At 44.5% G+C, this 12525-nt stretch overlaps 1 protein-coding gene across 2 annotated transcripts in view; it reads right to left on the bottom strand.

Annotated features, from left to right (window-relative positions):
• Nucleotides 1-6043, bottom strand: part of ARHGEF6 (Rac/Cdc42 guanine nucleotide exchange factor 6) — a 57264-nt gene extending 51221 nt beyond the window's left edge. For both annotated transcript variants that reach the window (XM_075260249.1, XM_075260247.1), the window contains exon 1: nt 5828-6043. In XM_075260249.1, coding sequence (XP_075116350.1) covers nt 5828-5992 — 165 coding nt within the window. In that variant the 5' untranslated portion in view covers nt 5993-6043. The remainder of the gene's footprint in view (nt 1-5827) is intronic.
• Nucleotides 6044-12525: the final 6482 nt, after the last annotated feature.

Below are 12525 nucleotides of genomic sequence, written 5' to 3' on the forward strand. Positions count from 1 at the left end.
GCACTGACTTTGCCTTGTGGTGCTCATATACTTAGCAATGCTCATTTATCAATAATGTAGTACAATATCATACAGCAATATATCAATATTTTATTAGCAATGCACATTTACAGTTAAAGGGAGTCTAGCAAGCTGAAAATTCTCCTCCAAATCAATAATAGTGTAGTATAGGGGCCTTATAGAAGCAGAAATATACACCTGTGGATACAAACCAATGAAGCAATGCAGAGTTATCATCTTTTTGCATTGATGTAGCAGCTGCTATAGGGCCCGAGATCGAAGAAAGTCAATTTCCACTGAGGCCTAGGGTGCAGTTGGCGATAACTATGGCAAATATTTATTTCCCCTGGAAAACTGCTTTCAGACCAATATTAGGAGACCAGTGTTAGTATTTGTATATTTTCAATATACTTTCTGTATTAATTTGTCACAATGTTCTAGATTTCTTCTTGCTGTCATTGATCATGGCCATGTGATATACAGTCCATGGTCATGTGATATACTGTATACACAGCACAGGACCATGGACTGTATAACACATGACCATAGCAAGACTTTCATCCACTAGATGTAAGCAGAATGAATGACAGCAGAGAGGTAGAAAACTGTAATGAATGGATACAGAAAGTCTATTGGAAGATTGGAGAACGTTTTATTATACAGACAATCACATTGGTATCTCAATATTGGTCTGAAAGTGGCCAACCCCTTTAAAATTGGTGCATATAGGGCATGATGTGTTTATAGCCTGCGGCATGCCCAGAACCTACTCTTTGTTCACTCACACAGTACTGTACTCAGCTATAGAATTTTATGCAATATATAAAGCCAACCTTCTATTGAAGGACCAACATGTAATAACCTGACATTGTCTTTAAGAAGATCAGATAGGTCATAGATACATGTAAGGAGATCACACCGGTGAAGGATCAGACCGTGAGCCATCTGACATTGGGCAATGACAACCGTCTAAGGCTATAATCACACGACGATCAAAGGATCATCTCTAAATTCTGTGACATTTGATGCAAGAAGATCACATCATGGCGGGCTAATCCAACAACCGAATTCCCACCGTCAATGGGATCCATCAGGGATCCACCATAGGATGGAGTCAGCATGGTTTCTATTGTGAATAAAGGATAAGCCAAAGCCATTCATATCCCTCTAAATATGAGAAGGTTATACACTGTAGATTATTTACAATTATTATTTGATATTAATTGATCTATAAACTCCTGCACGACGTCGGGATACAGGACCCGCACACACATCTCCGTCACATACAGTATACGGCATTGTGAAGTATTCCAAGCATTTTATCTTGGGAATCACTGATGTAATCTGACATTAAACATGAGCGGCGCAGGCGACACCACTATGAAAACAGTTAGTTAGTGATCTACCCTTATACAGTGCTATGATATAGTCACATAGTATGAGGACTATACTGTACATCAGGGTATAGGAAAACGGATTTTCTAAATCAATTCTCCCATGCAGGACCTCCATTTGTTAGCCCAGTGCAGAGATCTATATATATGTATGATATAATATACAATGAACAGGGTGCTCTGGGATTTTAAGATCTTTGCATATTGTATACCTATTACCACAAGTCCCCCAGTGCTCAGACGCCTTATCTCCAGGTTTCTGCTGGTCTAGCACTTGCAATATTATTACGTGCATACAGTAATACCGCCTCGGTGATAAAGCTTGCAGGTACAGACCACTGAGCCCAATGCTGCAGCAGCGGTCACGTACATGGTCTATGTGACATCACTGCTCAAGGATCTGGCAGGGACAACCAATAGAGCAATAGTACTGGAGGAGCAGGGGGCTTCTTCATTGCAAGGGACAAAAAATAATACAGCCATCACGAAGCCCTAAATGACATAGGTGTCAAGTCTATAATTTATAACTCGGTAGATTGCCATTCAGTAGTCTAAGAAAGCTGGGTGCCAATATCTGTAGGATCTGCAATAGCCGTCCTATCGGATGTCACCCAGCTTTCCCAGAAAGAGATAAAACTAAGGAACCGTATTGTACAATTCTTATGACCCTGTCCCTGAGGTGAAAGAGAAAACATAATCTGCAACGTTAACTGGTTAATACTGTAACATTACATTATATCCAGCAGTGCAGACTCCGCACATCACATATGTATATAGTCAGGGGGGAAGAGGAGTTTGTTTAGACACATCTAGAAGCTATTTCTTCCAAGATGACGCCTTCTAGAAAGTCTACAGAGGACAGGGATCACATGAAGAGCGACGAGAGGGTGACAGAAAGCATCCACTGACCTGTATGTGGCACTTTGTGGGGCAGAGCAGCCGTCAGTGCAGCAAACTACAGTATATACATTCACTGACAGGAAGAGAAAGCAAACTGGGTTGGAAAATTCCTCTGACCAATAAGAAAGTCACAGAGAAGTCACCAATTGCAGTTTCTTCGCAGCTACCAATGACGGATAGTCTTATATCTCCAGTTTCAGGAAGGAGGCGCAGAGAAGAAACACAAGAATGATACATTGTATCAACTGGGACAGCAAATATGTAACAGTCCTGCTTCATATGTTACAAAATGTATCACAAATCACAAACATTGTTTTAATGCAGCTTTCAGGCTGGTGTAGAACGACAAGATTCGGCGCAACGTGTTACTGTAACACTATTATTTAGGGATAAATAAAGATATCAATTTATAACAGCAACAAGGGCATGCTGGGATTTGTAGTTGTACCAAAGTCAAACCTTTACTTGTGAATGGCAATGGACATGCTGATAATTTAATGGTAGACGGATCGCGATCCTTAGCCAGTGCCTTGCCAGTTGTTATGGAACTACAATTCCCAGCATGCCCTATATTCTGCTGGCTGTCATGCATGCTTGGAGTCGTAGGTTTACAACAAAACAGGCTGAATGTGACTTGTGATAAAATGGTCAATTGCAACAGAGGATAGGGGGCAACTTGCTGATCAAAGGAGCAAACATCCCTTGTACCCCCCCCCCCCCCCCCAAATGAATGGAGCAGCTTGTAGGGTCTGTGTCACTTCTATGGGACTGCTCCAGTTTTAATTGTGCAAAAAGCTGTAACTAAACGATATATTTGGTGGTTATGTCGGTTTTATCACAAAGCAAATGTCATAAATAAAAACCAAAACCAATCCTAGAAATAAAAAAAAAAATGCAAAAAGCCAAGTTTAACCCCATATTGGTGAGTAGATGCCACGGTCTGGAGGACACACATCAGTACCCTAAAAATCTCTGTACTATAGGTAACATATTGGGTCGCCTGCCAATGCTATGCTTCTATAGTTTAGTGTCCATCTATATGAGGGAGGATTACAGCGAATATCTCCTTCTCTATCCACAGTATATAACACACTATTATTATGTGATCCCGCTATAGTAGATGAGGACTGTACAGGCAGGGCCCTCGCTGTTACAGTGGAGGTGGAGCCCGGATCCGGATTGCAGAATGGCTATAAATCAAACACCACGTGGCTTTATGTAAAATCCAACTTCCTCCTTTCTGCAGATGTACATCACAGAGCTCTTAGTATTGCTGTTAGGTCGCATGCACATGGTTGTATTACAGATCTGTGATGTCGCCTCCATGGGGTATATACTGTACTTTCATATACTTAGGTTTGTTCTTTCATGACATGCCCTAATGCATGGTATCACAGAGGCTTGTATGAGAACAAAGTATCATACAGGGGCACACAGATCTAATGGGTCTGCGCACAAGGCAGTGGAGGCCTCAGACAAGGCGCATAGCTATAGGTGGTGCAGAGGTAGAAGCTACTACTGAGGCCGGACCCTTAAGGCGCCTAAAAGGACCCTGTGTCCAGGAGCTTCAAGTTATTCTGCTGGGTCACATATATACTACTGTAGTCAGATACAGTGGGACATTTTCGGTTGGCAAAAGTCCCACAATTAGGATCCCTTCAGATCAGCGATTTCTCCCAAAGCTGGTGCGAGCTGCAGTATGTACCTGCCATACTTGTAATAATCAAGTCTAAGGGACAACTGCTGCAATACTCACTATGGCTGCTATTAAAAGAATGGCAACTGAGCACCGTAAATTGTACCAGTACAGCTAATATGCTGGAGTCCCAACAGTTCCCTTTAAAAAACACTGGACTTGCCCCACATAAGTATAGCAGATACACCAGACATTCTCTAAGGCAAGGGACACCAGCTAAAAATCACAATTTGTCATAGTAGATGAGAAACAAATCACAAAAAATGCAAAGTGACTTGTTCTGCAGATTTTAGTGCATGTGAAGTTTTGGTTTGTTTTGCCCATGGATTTAAGCCTTTGCAATGTAAAGGTTGTAAGTTGCAGAGGGGGCCGTGCAGGGAAATCTGCAGGTGAATTAGACATTTAGTAAAGTTTTTGCTGCCGCGTTACCCTTTAGGCTCCTTGCACATGAATGCATGGTCTGTCAGTATAGGGCAGAGATGGCGACGCTATGACACGCCAAGGCGTTTTGGGTGACACATATTGTGTTATTGCAATAAGTAGCTGCTGATAATTATTATCACCTGTCCACGCCCTTGTCCTGGCTGCCCTCTGCCGATGCCTCTAGGCGGCGCTACACTTACATCACACCTTAGAGGTGGCAGCGGAGGGCAGCCAGGACTGGAGCTTGGTCAGGTGAAAAAAAAAAAAGAGGGTCATATACCTTGTGATGGAGCAGAAGAAGGGGGGTCCTATAGCATGTGATGGGCCAGAAATACATATAATACAAAAACATGCAAATGTCTAGATGTGAAATGGCAACGGAGTTAAGCTAGATTTTTTTTCACGAATTTTGACACACTGAGCTCAAAAGGTTAGGCGTAGAGGTCGTGAGCCTGGGAGAGGTCCTGTGCGTTTAGTGGCCTGGGCTTACTATATGAAATCATCCATGTGCCGTCCATGCAGTTTTGCCAAGGACCCATTGATGCACATGTGCATGCAGCCTTACTTCTAACTACAGGATTTGCTGATCATTGGAGTGGAGGAATTACTTCCAGCATTTACATAGCAATCTATATAGCGGCCATCCACTGGGATCTATGGAAGTAAACAAGGAGTTCCCATAAAACAGCAGAGACCTACAAAGCATGCGAATAGTTAGCACCGCATATCTGGAATCAATGACACCAGGATAAAACAAGGCAAGCGAGTCCAATACTGGAACACTGGGAATATTTGCAGATCTTGGACATGAAGAATGTGTGGCGTGTCTAAGAATGTCTCCTTAGAGGGTTAATACTTGCAGATATAAGGATATTGGACGTGTCTAGGAATGTGTCCTTAAAGGGTTAATACTTGCAGATATAAGGATATTGGACGTGTCTAGGAATGTCTCCTTAAAGGGTTAATACTTGTAGGTATAAGGATATTGGACGTGTCTAGGAATGTCTCCATAAAGGGTTAATACTTGCATACACACACACACAGTCCTGCACAAGCTCCCTGACTACTCCTCTATATGTAGGAGACGGTAGAAACTACTTAAAGGGACACTACAACCAATTCGCAGGCTTTGCTCTCTGTTATCAGCCATGTTCTGTGCTGGTGTCAGTGACCAGTCCAGCTCTGCTCCTCTCCTTGCCAGTCCTGTATAACTTTCCCATAGTCCGCTGCCTGCTGAGAGTTGTAGTCCTTGGCCAGCACAGTGCATTCTCCCATAGCTGGGTGTGTGGGGCATTCTGTGCAGAGATCAGGGCGTTTCCCTCTGGCATTCAACCCCATATCACAGCACTAGAGGTATATAGATATGTATATAGTAGTGGGCTGTGTATACAGCTGGGGTTAACCCCTTGTTTACCTTGTCCACAGAGCCCGGCAGCAGGCGGCTCATCAGCTTGCACAGCACTACCCCATCCTTCAGGGAGCACTTTAGGAAGTCCTGGGGGTCACAGATGGTCTTCTTGGGGGAGTTGAGGACCCCCAGAGAGATGAGCCAGGTGACAGTCTGCTCCTCAGGGTTCATGGCTGTGCTGCAGGCTCCGGCTGGGTGTAATGTGGCCACATCCTGATTACATCTCGGGCTTCTTCCTTTTTCTGAGCGGCAGCAAACACAGGAAGCGGCTCTTATGTCAGTGACTGGAGCCCTGCAGAGCTGCTGCCTATGGGGAGCCCCCAGCAGTCCGATCTGTGCCTGGGAAAGCTGGATAGCAACTAATAACAGGGTGCTCACTCTGCAAACCCAGCTAGAGCTGCAGAAATCCTAATAACAGGGTGCTCACTCAGCTTTCCGGCAACCCTGAATGTTAAACCCAGCTAGAGCTACAGAAATCCTAATAACAGGGTGCTCACTCAGCTTTCCGGGAACCCTGAATGTTAAACCCAACTAAAGCTGCAGAAATCCTAATAACAGTGTGTTCACTCAGCTTTCTGGGAACCCTGAATGTTAAATCCAGATAGAGCTGCAGAAATCCTAATAACAGGGTGCTCACTCAGCTTTCCGGGAACCCTGAATGTTAAACCCAACTAGAGCTGCAGAAATCCTAATAACAGGGTGCTCACTCAACTTTCCGGGAACCCTGAATGTGAGACCCATCTACAGCTGCAGAAATCCTAATAACAGTGTGCTCACTCAGCTTTATGGGAACCCTGAATGTGAGACCCATCTACAGCTGCAGAAATCCTAATAACAGGGTGCTCACTCAGCTTTATGGGAACCCTGAATGTTAAACCCAGATAGAGCTGCAGAAATCCTAATAACAGTGTGCTCACTCAGCTTTCTGGGAACCCTGAATGTTAAACCCAACTAGAGCTGCAGAAATCCTAATAACAGTGTGCTCACTCAGCTTTCTAGGAACCCTGAATGTTAAACCCAGCTAGAGCTACAGAAATCCTAATAACAGTGTGCTCACTCAGCTTTCCAGGAACCCTGAATGTTATACCCAGCTAGAGCTACAGAAATCCTAATAACAGGGTGCTCACTCAGCTTTCCGGCAACCCTGAATGTTAAACCCAGCTAGAGCTGCAGAAATCCTAATAACAGGGTGCTCACTCAGCTTTCCGGAGACACCTCACCCTGGAATATTCATTGCAGCTCTCACTAGTTTTCTGACCTGAGTTGTAATTGAAATCGACCCTAGATTTTGATTTGGGTGCTGGGACGTCCGGTTGATTTATAAAGAGCTGAAAGCCACTTCCCAAATCTCTCTTTCCCTATAGAACTTGTCGTAAGTTTTTCACTGATCTCAAGGACCCCTACGAGGACCCCGGGCTGCTTTAAGCACAATGGTGCAGCTTCACCGGGCCCTATGGTTGTAGGGGCCCTCTCCGTTGCCTCGGGTCCAGCGGGACAGTCCGACATTTCAGGTGCCATCCTGCTGTTCTGAGCGTCAGGCAGGGATTTCACCTCTATATCCTTAGGAATACAATAGTGGAGCAGGGCGCTATTGGCTCTGCGCTCCTTTATTCAGTTTTCGGCTGCAGATGTCTGCTTGGATTTAAACCTTTGCATTGTAAAGGATGAAAGCTGCAGATGAATCGGACATTTAGGAGTGTTTTTGTAGCCGCCTTACCCTTAAGGCTCGGTTCACATCTGCATTTGGGCCATTTCGTTCCTCTCTCTGCATGAAAAATTTGGAGAGAAAAGTTCTGCAAGCTGCACTTTTCTCTCTGCATTTTTCGTGCGGAAACCACACGGACCCCATTATAGTCTATGGTGTCCGGGGTTTCCTAAGGTAACCATTTTTTTATGCGGATTAGGTTTCCTCTCCAGGGGTCCCAAAGCAGATGTGAACCTAACTGGCAGACGAATGCATGCTTTGCCAGTGTAGGGCAGAGATGGCGAACTTATGACACATGTGGTTGAGTCAGCTCGGGCCCACATTCAAAATGTTTGCACAGGTTCCCCCAATGAATTAATACAGCCCTGCACGGACCCTTGAGAATACACAGGCGTGTGTATGGGGTCATAGCAAATCCAAAACGCATCTAGCATCTGACAAAGCACACCGTCACGTGCAGGGAACCTAAACATGGCATATCCTACGCAAGTGCCAAATAAATGAAGACGGTGGAAACAATAATCTTCATAAATCTCCTTGATTTGTCTATGAGGATTCCAAGACGACATCTGCATGGAGTCTGTATGTCCTCCCCGTGTTTGTGTGGGTTTCCTCTAGGTACTTTGGTTTCATTCCACTCTCCAAAGATATACTGGTGTAGATTGTGAGTCCTATATGGGACAGTGTAAAGTGCTGCGGAATAGGATGGCGCCATATAAATGTAAAGTGCTGCGGAATAGGATGGCGCCATATAAATGTAAAGTGCTGCGGAATAGGATGGCGCCATAGAAGTAAATGAAATAAATATATGTATAAATAGCAGTGAAAAAAAAAGTCACAATTGTGCGCATGTAGCCTTAGATTTCTGTGCCGGGGTCTCCCTCTATTTGGTCCATTGGAGCACCTGAATGACGAAGAGCTGGATCACAACAGTGGTCACATTCAGAATGTGTTTTTTTTTTAATTAACTGACCGATTTCTGGACAACCCCTTTAAGCTGGTGGACTCTTGCATAGGTTGTCACACAGAATGAGTGCGTGGGGCCCAGTGTGGCATTGGATTGTGGTGTAGGCCAAATAACTCACAATGCACACTCTATCAGGAATATGCTGCAGTGACTGAACAAGGACTAGGCTGGACCCTGCACCATCTTACTATACACGTTGTAGGATGTATTGTAGAAAAACCATGTTGCTTTTTTTTTTCTTTCAGACAAGCGAAAATTAACAGGGCACAGCTATAGTACTTGTAATGGGTTATTATGGCTTCCTCTGAGGAAGGCGTTTCATACCGAAACACGTCAAGGAGGTGTCAATGGGCGGCAGACCTGGCACATATATGGGTATGTCTCTCTGCCATTATTTGTGTGCTATGTGACCTGACTGGTTGTCTGCGAGGCTGCAGTCTGGTTAGTATTTAGTTGGGAGCTTTGCATAGTTGTGCAGCACCAGCAGACACACAATTTTGGATTGTATTTCTCCTATGGTCTATTTGGGGACATACATTGCTTTACTTGGTGCTTTATATAGTGTAACATCTGCTGTCCATTTGGCATCAGTGTTCGGGTCTGCCTAGAAAATCTGCTACAGGTTGACGTTTCATATAAACTATTGTGGAAGTCCTCATCTGACAATTGGCAGCGAGGGGTCCTGTGCAGAAGACATTATTCATTCTTCCACCAGTTTCAATTTTAAAACAGACCTCCATTAGGGTCAATGGGATCCGTCAGACTTCAGGTGTTAACGCTACGGTCTCCACCCTTCTTGTCTGCATGGGGACCCAAAAGACAAGTCTTATCTACTTAAAGAAAAGCAGATTCATGTGGAAACCTGCAGACCCCATAGACTATTACTGAGGATTGCTGGGTTTATGCCAAAACTGGCAGTGAAGGTTCTCCTTGCAGGACTTTTTTTTTTTTTCCGTCAATTTTAAGTAGAATGTAGGATTCTCATAGTGGGGAACAAGTGCAAGCCCAGAGTCACATCTAATGTTCTTGTTCCTCTGATGGACCAGAATGAAAAAGGTGACAATAGTGTGAACCTGGGATCAGACAAACACGGGTTGGCATATGGACGGTAGCCCTCGCTATAATGCCGAGCATTCAGGTAAGGCTGGTCTTACACGACCGTAATTGCGCACCGCAAATGGTCCGCAATTGCGGGTTCAAAATTGCGGACCATTTACGGTCCCATAATTTTCTATGAGGCCTCTTACACAATCGTAGAGTTGTCAGTGGTGCCGCAACTGTGGTCCGGACAGTATACCACATGTCCGTGCTTTTACGGCACGTCCAATAGAAGTCTATGAGTGCGTGCATTTTTGCGGATATACACTGAACATACATCAGTGTATATCCACCATTGCGGATATCAATGTGTGTTTTGTTTTTTGCGAATCCGCATAATACTGATACACACGGAACGTTGCGGATGCACTTTGCAGATGTCTGCAGAATTAATTTTTAAAGTGAAATTTGTGTTGCGGATCTGCAAATTGCAGACCGCAAAAACCACTACGGTTGTGTAAGACCAGCCTAAGATAGGCCAGTAAAGTCCAGCAACCATGAATTTCTCAAGCCAAATGGAGAACCTTCACCTGTGAAGTCACTTCATTCAGGATCTGTAGGTCGAGGCCATCCTAGACATACACATTGGTTACAAACCTTTCAGATGTGTTATATCCAGGACCAAATCATTGTGGTTGTCCCAGGATAACCCCTTTAAGGCTAGGGGTACAATGTGACACTTGCAGCCAGACTGTAACTCTTAAACTACAGATGGGGTCCAAATAAATACACTACATAAAGTTGCTTGGGAGTCACAACCAAGGGTCCAAATGCACCCGCGCCTGTATGAGCTTAGGACTACACTGTGATACAAGGCAGCTCAGGACCAGTCTAGTCTTAGGAGACATAAGATCTACCTGGATGCAGCTATATAAATCTGCAGTATTTAGTGCCGTGCACTATACTGACACTTGATACTACAATTCAGGCCAATTCCAGCAGGAGGGCTGGGGGCTACAAGCCGTGTGTGCAAAACAAGTAGCACATCTGACGCAAACATATTTCCCAGGGTTACGACCATCACCCAATTGCATTGGCAGGCTGCGGCCAACAGACCAGATCTGTCACTTCCAGCAGTTTAATGTAAAAAAATCTTTGCTACGAGCACAATACAGAGGATGTCCATATTGCAAAAATCTTGGTGGTTAGGAATATAAAACTACATGTTGCTGTGGCCTCCTTCTGATAGACCCCGACAGTAACAGGAGGTTGAGATATGAGCTGTGTGTTCAGTGGTACAAGAATCCAGCCTAGATCTCCAGGAGCCATTACAGGATTGTATAGTTATTCACATACAGCGAGAAGCTTCTGTCAGTATATGGATGTACATTACAGACCGCCATACTGTCTCCAGTAGACTGACCTGTAGAGCACACAGATATACAAGGAAATGTCTGGTGTTTGGCCTATAAGTGACTAGAGGTTGGGAAAAGAACAAAGACAAAGACTCATCTTAATGTACAAATGTAAGTTTATTGACTCAGTTCTTATTAGTTACACATTTCCTTGAAGGACAGATAGTATTAAAAAGTAATAAATACATAAGTGGTCTGTAACCTGTCGCTCTCTATCAGGGGGGCCAGGCTGTCTGCACATGTCCCTAGTAGACAGTCTTTATTAAAAGGGTCTCCCAAGTACCCAATCTGTAAAGCCTCGGCATTAGTGGTAAAGTGGTTTATTTCCCTGCAGGGTCGGTACAAGGGAACGAGACTACAGTAAGTGCATAGAGATGTGCAGGCTACAGATGTGATAGGCCAGGGGTAGGGAACCTCGTCTCTCCAGCTGCTGTGAAACTACAACTCCCAGCATGCTCCACTCACTTCTATGGGAGTTCAATGAACAGCAGAGCAAGTATGCATGCTGGGAGTTGTAGTTTTGCAACATCTGGAGAGCCGAAGGTTCTCTACCCGTGTCAAGTCCTCCAAAGCTAGAGATGGAGCCACTCAGGTCAAGAGCTAGGGCCTCGAGGAGTTTGTTTTTCTGAGTTTTATGAACACAGCTGGAAAGTTCATCTGCACAAAATACATGAAATGTGTCTGCATACAATGAAACTAGCATTGTGTCACCCAGAGCCCAGCTACTGCTTTATGTATGGTTGGTAAGTGTGTGTTCAGCTGTGCTAATAGAATGCAGGAACAAGACGCCCCCATGAGCTCCTCTAGTTAAAACTCAATCTCTCTGCAAACACGAGTGACCTTTTGTGCTAGTTTTGGATCTGAAAGTGCCCGAGGGTCCATTCACACGGAGTAAAAGTGGCGCTGATTCTGCCACGATAACTCACAACAGAATCAGCAGTGATGAAGACTCCCATGGGTTCCGTTTTCCACGTGGAACATAGAAATCAATGGAAGGCTTTTTAACCCATTGGTTTCAATGTGTTCCACGCAGAAAACGGAACCCATAGAGGTCAATGGGAGTCTATCAGAGCCGATTCTGCCGTGAATTACCGTGCCAGAATCAGCGTCACTTTTCTCCGTGTGAAGGCCCCCTTATTGTGGCCTCTTGAAGGTTTCTGATAAGTGTGTGCTGCAACAGTTTTCCCTCAACATTCTTGAAAGTCCTTCCACTTCAAACCCACCCCTGGATTTGCCCATCACCCTGGAAAAGCTTTAATACTTATAAACCTTTCCTTAGGAGGCAGGGAAGTTTCTAGGGGAGCTTAGGAATCCTAAAAAGGTAGGATAAATCACAGAAAACCTCAAACATCTAATAATTTTAAGGTGCATCCAAGATACTTTGCAAAAACCGCTGCTGCACCACATTTTAGAACAGGTGCCATAAGCCATTCCTAGCGACTGACCCGACCGTCTAAGAGGCGCCGCATGCTGTCACTGAGATGAGGGATGTCTCGTCATGGGACAGTTTTCTGGCCTCCGCTGAGTGATTAGAGCCCTGATCTATACAAGTACTAAGTAGCTCAGGGACTGGCAACCT

Source organism: Leptodactylus fuscus, chromosome 11 (assembly GCF_031893055.1).
Source record: "Leptodactylus fuscus isolate aLepFus1 chromosome 11, aLepFus1.hap2, whole genome shotgun sequence".
NCBI lineage: Eukaryota > Metazoa > Chordata > Amphibia > Anura > Leptodactylidae > Leptodactylus > Leptodactylus fuscus.